At 44.0% G+C, this 21,301-nt stretch overlaps 1 protein-coding gene across 1 annotated transcript in view; it reads right to left on the bottom strand.

Moving 5' to 3' along the window:
* The window catches only part of LOC126473799 (adenylate cyclase type 2), a 324,328-nt gene that overhangs the window by 176,997 nt on the left and 126,030 nt on the right, over window positions 1-21,301 (bottom strand). The window contains exon 5 of the mRNA XM_050101077.1: window positions 7,788-7,915. Within this exon, the coding sequence (XP_049957034.1) occupies window positions 7,788-7,915 (128 nt within the window). The remainder of the gene's footprint in view (window positions 1-7,787; window positions 7,916-21,301) is intronic.

Here is a 21,301-nt window from a genome sequence, read left to right as displayed (position 1 = left end):
TAGGGGATTTAGAACCGCTTACCGATTTTACATATGACCAAAACTTTTTTGGGTTCTTGTTTAGATTGTTTGCCAATGTTTTATGTTCGAATTCGTTGAATGCTTCTCTCATTGCTCTCTTTACGCTCTTTTTCGCTTCGTTCAGCTTTTCCTTTACAGCTATGATTCGACTACTCTTAAACCTATGATGAAGCTTTCTTTGTTTCCGTAGTACCTTTCGTACATGATTGTTATACCACGGTGGATCTTTCCCCTCGCTTTGGACCTTAGTCGGTACGAACTTATCTAAGGCGTACTGGACGATGTTTCTGAATTTTTTCCATTTTTGTTCCACATCCTCTTCCTCAGAAATGAACGTTTGATGGTGGTCACTCAGATATTCTGCGATTTGTGCCCTATCACTCTTGTTAAGCAAATATATTTTCCTTCCTTTCTTGGCATTTCTTATTACACTTGTAGTCATTGATGCAACCACTGACTTATGATCACTGATACCCTCTTCTACATTCACGGAGTCGAAAAGTTCCGGTCTATTTGTTGCTATGAGGTCTAAAACGTTAGATTCACGAGTTGGTTCTCTAACTATCTGCTCGAAGTAATTCTCGGACAAGGCAGTCAGGATAATGTCACAAGAGTCTCTGTCCCTGGCTCCAGTTCTGATTGTGTGACTATCCCATTCTATACCTGGTAGATTGAAGTCTCCCTCTATTACAATAGTATGATCACGAAACTTCTTCACGACGTTCTGCAGGTTCTCTCTGAGGCGCTCAACTACTACGGTTGCTGATGCAGGTGGTCTATAGAAGCATCCGACTATCATATCTGACCCACCTTTGATACTTAACTTAACCCTGATTATTTCACATTCGCATTCGCTAATAACTTCACTGGATATTATTGAATTCTTTACTGCTATAAATACTCCTCCACCATTGGCGTTTATCCTATCCTTGCGGTATATATTCCATTCTGTGTCTAGGATTTCGTTACTGTTCACTTCCGGTTTTAACCAACTTTCCGTTCCTAATACTATATGAACAGCTTCATTGTCGATGGACAGAGTGGACCGTTGTAGCTTTCTCCACAAACCGGAAAATGGAGTCCCATTTCCGAAATGTTGGAGGGGATCGTAAGTTTCAGAATTTCCCTGATAACCAAGGGAAACCTTGATCGCGTCAGGGAATTGGAACTATTTTACCTTCTGCTGTGACGACGTCATGCAGTACTAAGAAGAAAGAAACATGGATATGTGTGACTGGTCAGTAACGAGAGACGACGACGACGACACAGAGAGTGTTGTGTCAGGGAAAATGCTTTGTGGTGATAGCATTGTAATGCGAGTTACAAAAAATGTCAGTTCACTTAGTTCGAAATTGAGTACAATTGTCGTGGCTGGTGGTCGCCTGGAGCTGTTTCGGATAGCTACGTGCTTCTCCTCTCAGTGCGACCGGAGTTGAAGAAGAGGTCCCAACTTGGGTGGGCACTCTAGTAACGAAATTACTGAGTTCTAGGGAGGCAACTGTCGCTGTCAGGCAGCTGAGTAAGCGTGGGCGCGCGCCCTGCAGCTGAAGTGGTTAGAGGAGGTGGAAACGGCTTCCCAAACAGCCGCTTGATGCTACCCTGGCTGGTGACACCGACCTGCCAGCTGCTACAATGCGAGCTCGCCTCTCATAGAGAACGTCGCAGCTGAAGGACTGTGTAGCGGTAAATACAGACGGAAGACTTCTTCATCAGTAAATTCATATACAATCCAAACTGGATTCACCCCGGATCCTTTATCATTAATCATCTAAGCAGGAAGATTGTTAAACTTTGTCTGGTATTTCTAGATATTCGACACGCTGTTTATTTACTACCACATGTCTACTTAGGAGAATACATTCTGTTGGATGTCTAAGCAGGTTTACGAGTAGATCGAAAATAACGCGGCAGGCAAGACGCAGTACGTCGTACTGGACAGAGTGTCATCTGCAGACCCTTAAGTAGTTTCTAGTGTGCCCCAAAGTACTGTGTTAGAACTTTTACTGCTCAACTGTATATTTTGGTGTTAGCAGATGGTATTAGCTGAAATCTCAGGCTTTCAGCCGATGATGCAGTTATCCGCGAAGAAATTCTACATGGTAAAAATTGCAGTGCTATACAGATTGAGTTGAAATATTATCACCCTGATGCAAAATAATAGTTTCAGTGCACAGAAATTCAAACAAAAAGTAGAAGCGTGGTGTCCATTGACTGCCACGTTAATGGTTCACAACTAAAGTTAGTCATCTCACACAAATACTTTGGAGTAACACTGCGTAAATAGATGGAATGTAACAACCAAGTTGGTAGTGGCTGAAGCAAAATCTAGTTACCGTTTATTCGCAGGACACCAGGAAACAGCAGTTTAACAACAAAAGAAATGGCATAATTGACGCAATGTGTTGGGAACCGTGACCTCTTTTGTTTTAGTAAAAAAACACTGTCTGGATCACAACTTCTTCTATTAACGACTACTGGTTTCAATTGCCGCTGCATATCATCCTCAGGTCTGCGCTGCAAAGCGCAGATTGTCAGCAGTGGTGTGAAACGCTGTGTACCGCTTTTGAAAAACTGAATTTAGCACCTCCAGATCTGAAGATATTTGTATATTAGAAGCAAACTGGTAAAGATATACAGGGTGTTACAAAAAGGTACCGCCAAACTTTCAGGAAACACTCCTCACACACAAATAAAGAAAAGATGTTATGTGGACATGTGTCCGGAAACGCTTAATTTCCATGTTAGAGCTCATTTTAGTTTCGTTCTTCCACCTACGCTCAATGGAGCACGTTATCATGATTTCATACGGGATATTCTACCTGTGCTGCTAGAACATGTGCCTTTACAAGTACGACACAACATGCGGTTCAGGCACGATGGAGTTCCTGCATATTTCAGTCGAAGTGTTCGTCCGCTTCTCAACAACGGATTCGGTGACCGATGGATTGGTAGAGGCGGACCAATTCCATGGCCTCCACGCTTTCCTGACCTCAACCCTCTTGACTTTCATTTATGGGGGCATTTGAAAGCTCTTGTCTACGCAACCCCGGTACCAAATGTAGAGACTCTTCGTGCTCGTACTGTGGACGGCTGTGATACAATACGCCATTCTCCAGGGCTGCATCAGCGCATCAGGGATTCCATGCGACGGAGGGTGGATGCATGTATCCTCGCTAACGGAGGACATTTTGAACATTTCCTGTAACAAAGTGTTTGAAGTCACGCTGGTACGTTCTGTTGCTGTGTTTTTCCATTCCATGATTAATGTGATTTGAAGAGAAGTAATAAAATGAGCTCTAACATGGAAAGTAAGCGTTTCCGGACACATGTCCACATAACATTTTTTCTTTATTTGTGTGTGAGGAATGTTTCCTGAAAGTTTGGCCGTAACTTTTTGTAACACCCTGTATATTAGAAGCAAATATACTGTATGTATATTAGAAGCAAGTCGGTGAATATCTGGAATGGTTCTTTACCGATTTCCTTCTAATTTTTACACGAGACTCTAATAAATTTTCACAACACCCTAATAAACATTCAGACGGACATAGGCTAAATATTTTTAAGCAACAATATACAGTTTTCTGTTAAACCATGTGCGAAAAAAAGTGTTGCCCTGTGCTGTAACAATGTATGGTTTAGTTTTCTTTCTCGCACACAGTTTTAACTACCACAGCAGGGCATTTAATTAAACCATTACTCAAATTATTTCCCCCGCATTTATTCTTTCTCCTTTTATATGATTTTGAACAAAAATTGTAGACACAACAATGTAATGTTTTGTTCTCATCCTCGCACTCGACTTTAAGAGAAAACACGATAACCATATTTATAGTTTACTGCCTTATGACTATAATATTGCTACGGATGGCGAATCGTTCGAAACTTGGTGCCATTTATTAATTAAAACCATTTGTTAATTAAAGCTATAAGTACAGTCACTGAATCTCATATGCTCACACATCCAGCAGCTGGAGAAGCTTCTGTCGTATACGAATGACACCAACCGATTTTCCCTCTCATTTTAAGCGACTTACGTCCCACTCAAGGTTTTGTGTGCAACAACCTTAAACAAGGCTCGAGGTGAGGTCAGACAGAGGGAGGGAAAGGTAATAAACAGAGAGAGCGGGGGGGGGGGGGGGGGGTGCGGATGGACAAAAAAGGGGAAAAGGAGACGGACGGAGGGGGCGGAGGAGATGGAGAGAAAGAGGGGGAAGAGGAAAGTGACAGAGAGAGGGTGAGAAGGTGATTGGCCGGTGATGGTGGGGGGAGGGGGAGGAGATAGATAGAGGCGGGAGAGTAGAAGATGGACAGAGGGGGGGGGGGGGGACGAGATAGACAGAGAGATGGGAGACAAGGAGATTAGGAAGTTATCCAATTCCAATAAAAGCTGCAATGCAGACGTTGTTTGTTTATTTACCATAGGACAAGTTACATACAAAACACTTGTACTGCCCTTATTTTAGTACTACTGAAGCGTATGGGCCCATCCTACTAGGTCGGACTAAACGCGGACATCGAAAGTGTACGAAGAATGGCGGTACGAATGGTCACAGGCTATTTCGTGAGAGTGCGCCACAGAAATGTTAACATATCTTCACTAGATTCACGATGTCGTACACAATGCGAGAACCTTCTTAGAAAGAAGGAAGAACCGACATTCATGCAAGAAACTAGGAATACAACGTGTCTATCCTGCAGATAATATCAGGCAAATCCTCACACAGGGGCGCACAAGCAGTCATTCTTCCCACAATCCATATATTGGTCGATCGGGAAGAAACATTTATGTGTGGCACAATAAAAAGTACACTCTGGTACACACTACATAGTGATTCGCAGAGCATAGATGTACTTGTGGACAAAATCCTCTATAAGCGCACATTATCTTGGGAAATATTATGCAGTTTCAGTGTGTCATGGGTTGGTAGTTCGGAAGTGTTCTAATATCAAACGCACCTCTTATTTTTTTAATTTTTGTACGACGAAAATCCCGTTGTAGAGTGTATGGCTCTTTTGGCGGGGAGTCCCCTTATGGATAATTAGACCGCCTGCTGCAATTCTTTTTGACGCCACTTCGGTGACTTGGCTTGGAATCGAATCCGGAGCCTCATGATAGAGAGTCGGCAATGCTAAGTACAAGACCACGAGCTGGTGACTACGTTCACAAAGCATAACAAACAATGTATTACGGCATCGTGCCCACCAGAAAAAAAACACAGCTTCATGGAAGTTGCTGTATACTGGGCACCATCGTGTCTTTGTAGCACGTTATATCGCATGTGGATAGATTTACCGATTGTTCTCATCCAGAAAATAACGTGTTACAACGCACTGCACGGCGCACGAGCGAATGTGAAATTCCCGTGCGAGCCATCAGTTGCGAGGAAATGTGTACTGCTGCATTATCTGATCGTTGTAACAGCGGTTCCTAATCAACAGGAGTGTTATTAGCTGGGAGCCAGGTCTAGCTGCTCGAAGTCTGCACAACATTAATTACGTATCTTCCTCGAAGCTCGCTAATTAAGCCGGTGTATACAGTGACATTATCTCGATGTAAAGTGTAGAACTTTAAAGTGCTGTGTATAAATAAGAAATTAAGAGGAATACCCCAGAAACAGGCACATTTCAAGATTTTTAAGGTGATAGCGGTCCGCAAGTTAACACACGGTGGTGAGATTAGGAAATTACCCAGAACAGAGAAGAGGCAGTTAAAAGATGTCGAAATGATATTTTGAAGGTCAAATGATATTTTGAACGTCTGTGGCAGGTTATACTTTCAACGATGAGGGCACAACAAATTTAAATTGCAGATGGTAGAATATACAACGACAAACTAAAATGGACAGTCGAACGATTGGACAATAACAGAACTGCATAGGTCTTGCTAGGACTGCAAGTTGCTGCGCACTTTAACACGCCCACTTCTGGGACGGGGATGTATGCCGCCTCGGGATCGAACCCATCTGCCGGATCAACGACAAGGGGTCAGTGTGCCGGTCGGCCTGTATGTGATTTTTAGGCTGTTTCCCACAGTCCATTACGCGAATACTAGGCTGGTTCTCACGTATCGCTTCACATACACGCTACGCATATATTTAGAACACTTTCTCACACTTGCACACAGAATTTACTCTTTATACAGTCCGACTGGGTACACTGCTCCTGTCCTGGGAGATGACCTTAGCTGTTTGGTCTCCATAAACTCTTCCTCAGCAGGACTGCGGAACGTAGGAAAACCTGACACCAGATAGATGACAGTTCCGCTTGAAACGGTAACAGACCAACAGGCCTAAGCCATAGAGGTGACGGTTATGACGAGCTACTACGTATAACATTTAATGAAGCAAAGATGGTCAAATTATATACAGGGTTATTACAAATGATTGAAGCGATTTCACAGCTCTACAATAACTTTATTATTTGAGATATTTTTACAATGCTTTTCACACACATACAAAAACTCAAAATGATTTTTAAGCATTCGCAAATGTTCTATATGTGCCCCTTTAGTGATTCGGCAGACATCAAGCCGATAATCAAGTTCATTACACACTCGGCGCAGCATGTCCCCGTCAATGAGTTCGAAAGCGTCGTCGATGCGAGCTCGCAGTTCTGGCACGTTTCTTGGTAGAGGAGGTTTAAACACTGAATCTTTCACATAACCCCACAGAAAGAAATCGCATGGGGTTAAGTCGGGAGAGCGTGGAGGCCATGAATGAATTGCTGATCATGATCTCCACCACGACCGATCCATCGGTTTTCCAATCTCCTGTTTAAGAAATGCCGAACATCGTGATGGACGTGCGGTGGAGCACCATCCTGTTGAAAGATGAAGTCGGCGCTGTCGGTCTCCAGTTGTGGCATGAGCCAATTCTCCAGCATGTCCAGGTACACGTGTCCTGTAACGTTTTTTTCGCTGAAGAAAAAGGGGCCGTAAACTTTAAACCGTGAGATTGCACAAAACACGTTAACTTTTGGTGAATTGCGAATTTGCTGCACGAATGCGTGAGGATTCTCTACCACCCAGATTCGCGCATTGTGTCTGTTCACTTCACCATTAAGAAAAAATGTTGCTTCATCACTGAAAACAAGTTTCGCACTGAACGCATCCTCTTCCATGAGCTGTTGCAACCGCGCCGAAAATTGAAAGCGTTTGACTTTGTCATAGGGTGTCAGGGCTTGTAGCAATTGTAAACGGTAAGGCTTCTGCTTTAGCCTTTTCCGTAAGATTTTCCAAACTGTCGGCTGTGGTACGTTTAGCTCCCTGCTTGCTTTATTCGTCGACTTCCGCAGGCTACGCGTGAAACTTGCCCGCACGCGTTCAACCGTTTCTTCGCTCACTGCAGGCCGACCCATTGATTTCCCCTTACAGAGGTATCCAGAAGCTTTAAACTGCGCCGAATGGAGTTAGCAGTTGGTGAATCTTTGTTGAACTTCGTCCTGAAGTGTCGTTGCACTGTTATGACTGACTGATGTGAGTGCATTTCAAGCACGACATACGCTTTCTCGGCTCCTGTCGCCATTTTGTCTCACTGCGCTCTCGAGCGCACTGGCGGCAGAAACCTGAAGTGCGGCTTCAGCAGAACAAAACTTTATGAGTTTTTCTACGTATCTGTTGTGTGTCGTGACCATATGTCAATGAATGGAGCTACAGTGAATTTATGAAATCGCTTCAATCATTTGTAATAGCCCTGTAGATTTGATCACAAACACATCAGTCAGAATACTGTTACTGTTATCAAGTTAAAGATTTTTGCACTCACCTGATGGCGTCAATCATCTGGAGGCCCATGTTGACGCAGTTGCAGGCGTGGTTGGGCCGCGACACGGGCAGCCCGGATACGCAGTAGTAGCAGTCGCCCAGGATCTTGATGCGCATGCACTGGTTGTCCTGCAACAAGCAACGAATTGGCACACCAAGTACCGATCAGTCAAGTACCATTATTGTTCACGATACTTGATAAACACAGGAATTGCTGCGTAAAAAGGAACACCTTGTTATTTCGTAAAAGTTTCAAGATATAGAAAACAAACGGTAGTAAAGCAGGAGCAGGTGATTTTGTCAACTATTTATTTCCAGTACCTGTTGGGATACGGAAGCAAGTATTTTTTTTTAATGAAATAGTAAATGATCTTAAGGGTACTGTGTTATGCCGGAGCCAAGGTAGCCCCTGAGGGCCGGCAACTCATATTACACTACAGAGGACACGCTTGGATATGTCCAAGGCGTACCAAAAGCACCATGGTAAACACCGGCTATTTACATACAAGATAATGGAAACAGATATTCCGAGCACTATTTCCTGCAGGGGGAGCTCGAGCTATGGCCTGCAGGAAGTATCACTACGCCAAAACCTGATTGGCTGGAGACAGCTATTTAGGGGCTAGAACCAGCCCCGAAGTTCAGTTCACTCCAGATGCCGACCTCGTGGACTTCGACCGCTGAAGATTACGTCTTCGTCTCTAAATTGGACTTTTACTAGTGTGTGTGTGTGTTACCACGAACCTTTGTGGAAAATTAGTAGTGAACTGTTGTTTGCCTCAGTTAGGAGACTTTTCCTGGCGTCGTTATTGTTACCTTTCTTCTGTTGTTCAGTCACCAACCTTGTAAACGAAAGTTGTGTTTGTGAAAAATTGCGAATTGTCAGTCACAACATACTCTAACGCTACTCCAACGCTCCTGAATAGACGAGAACAGTGACATAGCACTTCTTAACACGGGCATTGAAACCTTTCGCAATTACATTTGAGAGAAGTGCTACAATGAGAGACAAATCGACTAGAATTCGCTAACGCGTTGTAAACACCTCCAAGCGGTGTTTTCATGACCAGTTCCGTCATTAACATAGCATTACGCTACGAGAATTTAGATCTTTGCACAAAACAGTCTAAGCATAAGGACTGAACATCGTTTGAAAAATTTGCAGGACTCTTCTTATTTACTAAAAACATTGCTCCATCTACAAAAATTTTCAGTTTCTTCAGTATACACTGCCGGGAAAAAATTACTACGCCTGGAAAGACGACGCAGATTTTGATCCGATGACGGCATATGCCACCTGGGGGATAGTAGATGTACTGATATTGTTGTAGTTTAGTCCGGGAAGTGGTCAGGTAGAGTCAAATCATGTCTGTAAGCTTAAGAACTATGAATTTTTGGTGGGGACGGACTTCAGACACTGGAAAAGCAGACCTTAGCGGAACAATACTGGAGTCAAGTGGTGTCGGGTGAAGAACTGAAGGGAGCTATTCTGGACACTACTTGGATGTGCGTTCTGGAAGAAGGCAGACCTACCTCTGCTATGTGTGGTTTTTGGTGGAGTTGGTGACAGATTCTGCGCGGTGGACGAGCGCCACCAAATTTTATTTTCTGAATGGACTTCATATTTCGAGATGTCTAAATGTACTGCAGTATAGGACTCTTTTTTTTTCCATTTCTATTGCAGCACTAAGGATAGACACAGTTTCAGACAGTTTTCTTTGTATCGCATGTATTAATCTGCAACACATCATGTTGAATTGTGAACTGTTTAGAGTGAGAGGTGGCATGAGCCCCCTCTCATATTTTTCTGAGTAATTCGATCTTCCTCTCTAATTGCATGTGGTGAAAAGTCGCTATTCCTTCACACGCGGACTTCCCACGCAGAGTCTCTCGTCACCCGGGTGGTCCGGTGACAGGCGGGCTCTGCGTATCTTGAAAGGGTTAAGCCGACAGGTGTGAGGGAGTCAAGTGAATGCTTTCCAGACACCGACATTGTCATAAGAGCGGCGGCGACACGCCCACAGGGGCCTGACGGAGCAGCTGGGCTAGAGATTCCGTTACTTCGCAGAAACTTAGTGAAAACCGTTTCTGGCGGGCTACCAGCGAGGCGTGGGAAAGACTTGTGCTCCCAGCCAAGCGAAGTCACACAGTAACTCCGATACAGTCAACTTTAGCCAAAACTGCTCAAGACAGACAACATAGGCCGCTTGTACGCAGAACGGTCAATTGCCAATTGTACACGGAAAGTTACGCTGAAGTCGGAACTTCAGCAACTTCGTCAGTTACAATTGAACAAAAGTATATTAGACAGCCAACGGGAGGCAGGCTGTCCAGAGCAGCGAGAGCTCAGTCTTGTAACCTACTCCAACCGAAAGGCGAGAGCCGACTCTCACGAGAGCACCCGTACAAACCGAACACATAACGTTTCCGCCCCCACGACAGTGGCCGTGGTTAAACGTTCCAATCAGCAACTCGAAAACCGGCGGAAAATTCCACCCTATTGCCGATGCATTACCTTTCCACCAATGGAGATTCTAGGCGTCAATTTCTGCTCCGATTTTGCTGCGTCACGGAGCTATGCCCTGAGCAAGCCAATCACAGTTACGATTTTGCAGAAAACGCGGGAATTAGCCCGCCAAGACTGCCTGGGAACACAAGTCTTTCCCACGCCTCGCTGGTAGCGTCAGTGATTGTGTAGCGCGCCTTCTTCGTCTCCGTCAGAGGTGCATTTGTATTGCTAGGAAGCCTTTAGTCTGGAACAAACAGACCAGGATAATTTGTTTCGGGCTATTCTCGCGACATTATCATCACCACGATGGGACGTCGAAGCAACCTGCCATCGCCTCCGGTACGCCAGATCGTGTTCTTGCAGTTAAGAAGACAGATTGGTAATGTATGTCTGCAGCACTGGTAGATTAGTGATTTTGCTAGGTGATAATCAGAGCTTAACAGAGCGGGCCTGTTCGTCTTTTTCTTTGTTCAGTCTTGGGTGTTCATTGTCTGAGTTCTCACTACTGTAGCAGCAATTATTGTTGGGTTGGCTGTGTGTTTCTCTTACGATTTGAGTTGCAAGGAATTGGCTCCAGATACCACTTCGTCACAAATGTCACAATCTAGTTTAGGGACAACTTCACCTTCACAGCATTTATTTGAGTATCCAATTTCAGCCAATTTGATGTATTGTAAATGTTTCATGTGTTTTGTTTATTATTTTGAGTTTAGTCATAATAAATCATATTGTTATTTTGGACAGAACTGTCATTCTGTTAATCGGTAGAGCAACCCTTTCATTTCTCACTACGTTAATGAAATTTTCCTTTATTTAACTTATTTATCAAATTAAATTACTGCAGGTGCCAAACTCTTTTCTACTCCACTTGCAGGGTCCATTACAGTCAGTTCGCGTTTCTTTTTAATCCATGTGCAACAGCAAAAGTCGGAGTTAGAATAGGGGCGGGGGGCTTAGAGCATCATTTATATATGAAGATTCTAGAAGAATTTAGTGTTAAATACACTGCTAGCCCCGCCACCTCGCAAGAGCTGCTGAATATTTTGTGTACTGTGATTACGAAATGGATTTAGTTTTCGCATGTCTTTGATGACTATTTAGTTTGGGAATTTTGGTATCATTCTCGAAACGCTCTTAACGTAAATTTATTGCGTTTGATAAGGGTATTACCTGTCTGTATTTTACATGAATATGTAGTACAATTTCCCGTTTGAGATGTCATTTCATGAATAAACATTATTCAACATAATTCTCTGTCTTTTATATCAATTACAGGAGTCAGAATAGACCTTTCGTTATTAAATTATTCATTTAACTTTTACTTTGTGTTTCTGTATAACTCGAAATTCTAGCCAATGCACAGACTATTTGACCGCAGGATCTCATCTACAGGTTATTATTTCCAGCGAAACAGTTGCGGGACGTGAAAGCAGACGTGAGCCCAAGTACCTAAAATATGGGAAACCACAGGTAAAGACGCAACTGGTTGCTTGTATAGGATGCTGTTTGGAAGAGTAGCTACACTAGCAGTAACCGTTAGACACCGTCGCACGTCCACGAGAAAGTCGGTGCTATACAGGGTAGCTGGTCCTGCTCAGCCCGAATGCAGGGCGAGGCTGCAAAAACAGCGAGCCGCAATGTAACCAGAATGAGTAAATAAACCGAGGTGTGGTTCTTCGCTAATTTTTTAGTGGACAACCTGGCGAATTTTCTGACGTACGCAAGTAATTTTCAACTTGTACAGATGGGGACTCCCCCCATGAGCCGTGGATGGTTCAAATGGCTCTGAGCACTATGGGACTTAACATCGGAGGTTATCAGTCCCCTAGAACTTAGAACTACTTAAACCTAACTAACCTAAGGACATCACACACATCCATGCCCGAGGCAGGATTCGAACCTGCGACCGTAGTGGTCGCGTGGTTCCAGACCGAAGCGCCTAGAACCGCTCGGCCACACGGGCCGGCCCATGAGCCGTGGACCTTGCCGTTGGCAGGGAGGCTTACGTGCCTCAGCGATATACCAGGGTTGCCCAGTAAGTAATCCACCGCATTTTTTCCTCAACAATTCTTTATTGAATATAATGAGAACTCACACACGAAAGAATGGTGTTTTATCTACACATCCTATTTTTCCACGTAGTCTCCATCACATTCTATGGCCTTCCTCCAGCGCGAAGCAAGGACGTGCATGCCCTGTCGGTGTCAATCCTTGAATATGCAAGAGTGCGGTTAATTGCATCCACACTTCCTTTGCTGACTGACAGATGCAGCGCCAACCACCGAGTCGTAATGCGTACGTCTTCGCGAATGACGTCAGCTGGCTGCAGCACGTCAGGTGTGACAGCCGTGGATGGCTCCCGCGACCGCTGCAAATCGTGAAGCTCTGCCGAACCTCCTTCTGATGATCGTACCCTACGCGTCCAGCGACTAACTGTACTTCTGTCGACAGCAGATGCTCCATAGACTTTGCACAGCGTTTGTGAATATTCCCAGAAGTTTCTTTCTCTGCGGTGAGAAATTCAATGAAGGCACGTTTCTTGTAACGTACATAACCTGTAGACGCATTTTTGAAACTGTCCTGCAACTACGCTACCTGTCGGAAGTGAAGGAAACTTGGCGCGCTCACTCAGGAGACTTCATATAATACACACGTAACTTTTCGCACTCGTATCACTGTTTTCGGGTGAGTAAAAAAAATTGCGGTGAATTACTTTCTGCGCAATCCGCGTAGATAGCCGACTGTAAGTGCAACCACAACCGAGTAGTATATGTTGAGAGGTCAAACAAGGGTGTGGTTCCGGAAGAGGGCAGCACCTTTTTGTAGTTGCACGGGTAACAGTCTGGATGGTTGATTGACCTGGCCTTGTAACACTAACCAAAACGGCCTTGCTGTGCTGGTACTGTGAACGGTTGAAAACAAGGAGAAATTATAGCCGTAATTTTTCCCGAGGGCACGGAAATCTACTGTATGGTTAAATGATGATGGCGTCCTCTTGCGTAAAATATCCCGGAGGTAAAACAGTCCTCCATTCAGATCTCCAGGTGAGGATACTCATGAGGGCGTCGTTATCGGGAGAAACAAAACTGGCGTTCTACGGATCGCAGTGTGGAATATCAGATCCTTAATCGGGCAGGTAGGTTAGAAAATTTAAGAAGGGAAATGGATAGGTTAAAGATAGATATAATGGCAGTTACTCACGTTATATGGCAGGACAAACAGGACTTCAGGTCTGGTGAATACAGCGGTATAAATACAAAATTAAATAGGGGTAATGCAGAGGTAGGTTTAATAACAGGTAAGTAAGCAGGAACGCGGGTAAGCTATTATGAACAGCATAGTGAACGCATTATTGCAGCCAAGATAGACACGATACCCACACCTACCGCCGTAGTACAAGTTTATATGCCAACTAGCTCCGCACATGTAGAAGAGACTGAGGAAGTGTATGATGAGACCAGAGAAATTATTCAAATAGTTAAGGGAGACGAAAATTTTATAGTCATGGGGGACTGGAATTCGGTATTAGGAAAAGTAGGTGAATATGGACCGGGGGGAAGGAATGAAAGAGGAAACCGCCTGGTAGAATTTTGCACAGGGTATAATTTAATCTTGTGCGGTTGGTCCCGGCGGAGGTTCGAGTCCTCCCTCGGGCATGGGTGTGTGTGTTTGTCCTTGGTATAATTTAGGTTAAGTAGTGTGTAAGCTTAGGGACTGATGACCTTAGCAGTTAAGTCCCATAAGATTTCACACACATTTGAACATTTTTGAACATATTATTTAATCATAAATAACATATCGCTTAAGAATCATGAAGGAAGGTTGTATATGTGGAAGAGACTCGGAGACACCAGAAGATTGAATATGTAATGGTGAGAGAAAGATTTCGGAACCGGGTTTTAAATTGTAAGATACATCCAGAGGTAGATGTGGACTCTGACCGCAGTTTATTGGTTCAGAACTGCAGATTAAAACTGAAGAACCCGGCGACGATTGACAAGAACTGGGGAAAGGACTACAACAGAAGAAGAATGGGTAGCTTTGAAACATGAAATAGTGAAGGCAGGAGAGGATCAAGTAGGTAAAAAGACGAGGACTAGTAGAAATCTTTCGGTAACACAAGAGATATTAAATTTAACCGATGAAGGGCGTACATATAAAAAATGAAGTAAATGAAGCAGGTGAAAGACAATACAGACGTCTAAAAAATGAGATCCACAGACAGTGAAAAATGTCTTAGCAGGAATGGCTAGAGGAGAAATGTAAGGATGTAGGGGCACATATCAATGGGGGTAAGATTGATGCTGCCTACAGGAAAGTTACAGAGACCTTTGGAGAAAAGAGAACTACCTGTATGAATATCAAGAGCTCAGATAAAAAAAAACAAGTACTAAGCAAAGAAGGAAAATCAGAAAGGTTGAAGGAATACACACAGGGTCTATACAAGAGAGATGTATCTCAGGGCAATATTAAGGAAACAAAAGAGGACGTAGATAAATATGAGATATGATACAACGTGAAGAATTTGACAAAAAAATGAAAGACTTAAGTCATAACAAGGCTCGGGGAGTAGACAATATTCCGTTGGAACTACTGATAGCCTTGGGAGAACCAGCCATGACAAAACTCATCAATCTGGTGAGCAAGATGTATGAGACACGCGATATAGTCTCTAACTTCAAGAAGAATGTAGTAATTCCAGTTCCAAAGAAAGCAGGTGCTTACAGGTGTGAAAATTACCGAACTACCAGTCTAATAAGTCATGGTTGCAAAATACTAACAAAGAATACTTTACAGAAGAATGAAAAAAACTGGTAGGAGCCGCCTCGGGGAAGATCAGTTTGGATTCCGGAGAAATGTAGGAACACACGAAGCAATAGTGGCCCTGCGATTTCTCATGGGAGATAGGAGAAGGAAAGGCAAACCTACTTTTATACCCTTTGTAGACTTAGGGAAAGCTTTTGACAATGCTGACTGGAATACTCTCTTTCAAATTCTAAAGGTAGGGGTAAAATACAATTAGGGAAAGGCTATTTCAAATTTGTAGAGAAACCAGATGGCAGTTATAAGAGTCGAAGAGCACGAAAGGGGAACAGAGGTTGAGAAGGTAGTGAGACAGGCTTATAGTCTATCCCCGATGTTATTCAACCTGTATTTTGAGCAAGCAGTCAAGGAAACAAAAGAAACATTTGGAGTAGTAATTAAAGGCCAGGCAGACGAAACTGAAACTTTGAGATTTGCCGATGACATTGTAATTCTGTCAGAGACAGCAAAGGACTTGTAAGAGCAGTAGAACGGAATGGACAGTATCTTGAAAAGAGGATATAATGTGAACATCAACAAAATCAAAACAAGGATAATGGAATGTAGTCGAATTAAATGAGGTGCTGCCGAAATGAGACACTTACAGTAGTAGATGGGTTTTGCTTTTTGGGAAGCAAAATAACTGATGAAGGTCGAAGTAGGGACGATATAAATGTAGAGTGGCAATGGCAAGGAAAGCGTTCCTGAAGAAGAGAAATTTGTTAACACCACGTATAGATTTAAAAGTATAGAAGTGTTTTCTGAAACCATTTGTGTGGACTGTAGCCATGTATGGAAGTGAAACATGGACTATAAAGACTTTAGACAAGCAGAGAATAGAAGCTTTTGAAATGTGGTGCTACAGGAGAATGCTGAAGATGGGATAGATAGATTACGCAACTCATGAGGTGGTACTGAACATAATTAGGGGAGGAGAGAAATTTGTGGTATAACTTGACTAGAAGAAGGGATCGGTTGGTAGGTCACATTCTGAGACATCAAGGGATCACCAATTTTGTACTGAAGAGAAGTCTGGGAGGTAAAAATGGCAAAGGGAGACCAAGAGATGAATACATCTACATCTACATCTATACTCCGCGAGCCACCTTACGGTGTGTGGCGGAGGGTACTTATTGTACCACTATCTGATCCCCCCTTCCCTGTTCCATTCACGAATTGTGCGTGGGAAGAACGACTGCTTGTAAGTCTCCGTATTTGCTCTAATTTCTCGGATCTTTTCGTTGTGATCATTACGCGAGATATATGTGGGCGGTAGTAATATGTTGCCCATCTCTTCCCGGAATGTGCTCTCTCGTAATTTCGATAATAAACCTCTCCGTATTGCGTAACGCCTTTCTTGAAGTGTCCGCCACTGGAGCTTGTTCAGCATCTCCGTAACGCTCTCGCGCTGACTAAATGTCCCCATGACGAATCGCGCTGCTTTTCGCTGGATCATGTCTATCTCTTCTATTAATCCAACCTGGTAAGGGTCCCATACTGATGAGCAATACTCAAGAATCGGACGAACAAGCGTTTTGTAAGCTACTTCTTTCGTCGATGAGTCACATTTTCTTAGAATTCTTCCTATGAATCTCAACCTGGCGCCTGCTTTTCCCACTATTTGTTTTATGTGATCATTCCACTTCAGATCGCTCCGGATAGTAACTCCTAAGTATTTTACGGTCGTTACCGCTTCCAATGATTTACCACCTATGGCATAATCGTACTGGAATGGATTTCTGCCCCTATGTATGCGCATTATATTACATTTATCTACGTTTAGGGAAAGCTGCCAGCTGTCGCACCATGCATTAATCCTCTGCAGGTCCTCCTGGAGTACGTACGAGTCTTCTGATGTTGCTACTTTCTTGTAGACAACCGTGTCATCTGCAAATAGCCTCACGGAGCTACCGATGTTGTCAACTAAGTCATTTATGTATATTGTAAACAATAAAGGTCCTACCACGCTTCCCTGCGGTACTCCCGAAATTACCTCTACATCTGCAGATTTTGAGCCGTTAAGAATGACATGTTGTGTTCTTTCTTCTAGGAAATCCTGAATCCAATCACAAACCTGGTCCGATATTCCGTAAGCTCGTATTTTTTTCACTAAACGTAAGTGCGGAACCGTATCAAATGCCTTCCTGAAGTCCAGGAATACGGCATAAATCTGCTCGCCAGTGTCTACGGCACTGTGAATTTCTTGGGCAAATAGGGCGTGCTGAGTTTCACATGATCTCTGTTTGCAGAATCCATGTTGGTTATGATGAAGGAGATTTGTATTATCTAAGAACGTCATAATACGAGAACACAAAACATGTTCCATTGTTCTACAACAGACTGACGTAAGCGAAATAGGCCTATAATTATTCGCATCTGATTTATGACCCTTCTTGAAAATGGGAACGACCTGCGCTTTCTTCCAGTCGCTAGGTACTTTACGTTCTTCCAGCGATCTACGATAAATTGCTGATAGAAAGGGGGCAAGTTCTTTAGCATAATCACTGTAGAATCTTAAGGGTATCTCGTCTGGTCCGGATGCTTTTCCGCTACTAAGTGATAGCAGTTGTTTTTCAATTCCGATATCGTTTATTTCAATATTTTCCATTTTGGCGTCCGTGCGACGGCTGAAGTCAGGGACCGTGTTACGATTTTCCGCAGTGAAACAGTTTCGGAACACTGAATTCAGTATTTCTGCCTTTCTTCGGTCGTCCTCTGTTTCGGTGCCATCGTGGTCAACGAGTGACTGAATAGGGGATTTAGATCCGCTTACCGATTTTACATATGACCAAAACTTTTTAGGGTTCTTGTTTAGATTGTTTGCCAATGTTTTATGTTCGAATTCGTTGAATGCTTCTCTCATTGCTCTCTTTACACTCTTTTTCGCTTCGTTCAGCTTTTCCTTATCAGCTATGATTCGACTACTCTTAAACCTATGATGAAGCTTTCTTTGTTTCCGTAGTACCTTTCGTACATGATTGTTATACCACGGTGGATCTTTCCCCTCGCTTTGGACCTTAGTCGGTACGAACTTATCTAAGGCGTACTGGACGATGTTTCTGAATTTTTTCCATTTTTGTTCCACATCCTCTTCCTCAGAAATGAACGTTTGATGGTGGTCACTCAGATATTCTGCGATTTGTGCCCTATCACTCTTGTTAAGCAAATATATTTTCCTTCCTTTCTTGGCATTTCTTATTACACTTGTAGTCATTGATGCAACCACTGACTTATGTTCACTGATACCCTCTTCTACATTCACGGAGTCGAAAAGTTCCGGTCTATTTGTTGCTATGAGGTCTAAAACGTTAGCTTCACGAGTTGGTTCTCTAACTATCTGCTCGAAGTAATTCTCGGACAAGGCAGTCAGGATAATGTCACAAGAGTCTCTGTCCCTGGCTCCAGTTCTGATTGTGTGACTATCCCATTCTATACCTGGTAGATTGAAGTCTCCCCCTATTACAATAGTATGATCACGAAACTTCTTCACGACGTTCTGCAGGTTCTCTCTGAGGCGCTCAACTACTACGGTTGCTGATGCAGGTGGTCTATAGAAGCATCCGACTATCATATCTGACCCACCTTTGATACTTAACTTAACCCAGATTATTTCACATTCGCATTCGCTAATAACTTCACTGGATATTATTGAATTCTTTATTGCTATAAATACTCCTCCATCATTGGCGTTTATCCTATCCTTGCGGTATATATTCCATTCTGTGTCTAGGATTTCGTTACTGTTCACTTCCGGTTTTAACCAACTTTCCGTTCCTAATACTATATGCGCACTATTTCCTTCAATAAGAGATACTAATTCAGGAACCTTGCCCTGGATACTCCTGCAGTTTACCAATATTACGTTAACTTTTCCTGTTTTTGGTCTCTGAGGACGGACGTTCTTTATCAACGATGATAATGTCCTCTCTGGTAAGCCGTCAGGTATTTTATCGTTTCGCCCAAGGGGGGGGGTCCCTCTAACCTAAAAAACCCCCGTGTGCACGCCACACGTACTCTGCTACCCTAGTAGCTGCTTCCGGTGTGTAGTGCACGCCTGACCTGTCTAGGGGGGCCCTACAGTTCTCCACCCAATAACGGAGGTCGATGAATTTGCAACCATTATAGTCGCAGAGTCGTCTGAGCCTCTGGTTTAGACCCTCCACACGGCTCCAAACCAGAGGACCGCGATCGACTCTGGGCACTATGCTGCAGATATTAAGCTCAGCTTGCACTCCGCGTGCGATGCTGGTTGTCTTCACCAAATCAGCCAGCCGCCGGAAGGAACCAAGGATGGCCTCAGAACCCAAGCGGCAGGCGTCATTCGTTCCGACATGTGCTACTATCTGCAGCCGGTCACACCCAGTGCGTTCAATAGCTGCCGGAAGGGCCTCCTCCACATTACGGACGAGACCCCCCGGCAAGCACACCGAGTGCACACTGGCATTCTTCCCCGACCTACCCGCTATTTTCCTAAGGGGCTCCATAACCCGCCTAACGTTGGAGCTCCCTATAACTAATAGGCCCGCCCTCTGTGACTGTCGGGACCTTGCCGGAGAATCGGCCACTGGCCCAACAGGCGAGGCATCCTGTGGTGGCTCGGAAACGATGTCATCACCACTAGGAAGCACCCCGTACCTGTTGGAAAGGGGTAAGGCAGCTGCCACGCAGCCAGATCCCACCTTCGCCTTTCGGCCAGGCACGCGCGAGCCCACCACTGTCCGCCATTCACCCTGGAGTGATGGCTGACCGGTAAGATGCTCACTGCCGGAAGACGCAGCGACATCAGGGGTTCCATGTGATTCCAAGGCCACCGAAGTAGGCATAGGTCTCACCACAGTTGCCCCAACGCCACTACGAGCCGACGCCTGCGCCTCGAGCACGATGTGCCTAACAGACAAAGCCTCCACCTGCCCCCGAAGAGTGGCCAATTCTCCTTGCGTCCGCTCACAACAACCACAGTCCCTACACATGACGATGTTTACCCTACTCTATACGGTGACAAATTCCCAAGATAATCTTCTGATGAGCTACTCTGATAATCAAGAAACACTCACTGAAATACGAGACGCGAAAACTACGCTAGGTTTTCCCAGAAAAACTATTTAAAAGCTAAGCGCAGCAAATAAGTACAAAAACGCTTTATACAAACAGTACTCGCTGCTGCTGGTGCTCTCGCTCTGGCTGTCACAAGACAACTGCTGATTCAAGTGACTAGTGGCTAACGGCCGCGAAACAAACAAAAGACGGTTTTAGGGCGCTTTCTGTTCTAAACGATCAAGAAAACACTAAGAAATCTAACACGAAAACTACGTAAAGTTTTATCAAGAACTGTTAGTTACTATGCAGAGCAGATAAACACAAATAGAATCCCTTCCTTAGTGGAAGGTCGTAAACAAAATGCAAAATAAACGCTTTATACAAACAGTACTCGCTGCTGCTGGTGCTCTCGCTCTGGCTGTCACAAGACAACTGCTGATTCAAGTGACTAGTGGCTAACGGCCGCGAAACAAACAAAAGACGGTTTTAGGGCGCTTTCTGTTCTAAACGATCAAGAAAACACTAAGAAATCTAACACGAAAACTACGTAAAGTTTTATCAAGAACTGTTAGTTACTATGCAGAGCAGATATACACAAATAGAATCCCTTCCTTAGTGGAAGGTCGTAAACAAAATGCAAAATAAACGCTTTATACAAACAGTACTCGCTGCTGCTGGTGCTCTCGCTCTGGCTGTCACAAGACAACATTAAGCAAATACAGTAGGATGTAGGTTGCAGCAGTTACTCTGAGATGAAGAGGCTTTCACAGGATAGAGTAGCATGGAGAGCTGCATCAAACCAGTCTCTGGACTGAGGACCACAACAACAGCAGATGGGGATTTGTGATACAGATTTTGGTTTCTTTTCTGTGGCATTGGAAGGCCCCTTAGAAGCGCACTTTAACAACGTAATATGTGCGGTCCTTGATCAAATAATAGCAAGATAACAGAGCCTTAAATCACTCAAGACACTCGCTACATAACGATGTTGAATAAAGAACAGAACTTGTTGAAATTCCCCGGACTTATCGCAGTACAGACACGGCATATAAGCCATTTCATTACCTCCGGATTCGTCGGTGTTTGCTTTTAGCCCTCACGTTTTAAATAGAGCGCTCAAAGACCTGTACGTTTGGCGGGCAGGCAGGTTATTTTGAATACTGAAC

This window comes from Schistocerca serialis, chromosome 4, assembly GCF_023864345.2.
Source record: "Schistocerca serialis cubense isolate TAMUIC-IGC-003099 chromosome 4, iqSchSeri2.2, whole genome shotgun sequence".
Lineage (NCBI taxonomy): Eukaryota > Metazoa > Arthropoda > Insecta > Orthoptera > Acrididae > Schistocerca > Schistocerca serialis.
Note: the sequence above shows the minus strand (reverse complement) of the source record. Positions and strands in the feature narration are given on the sequence as shown.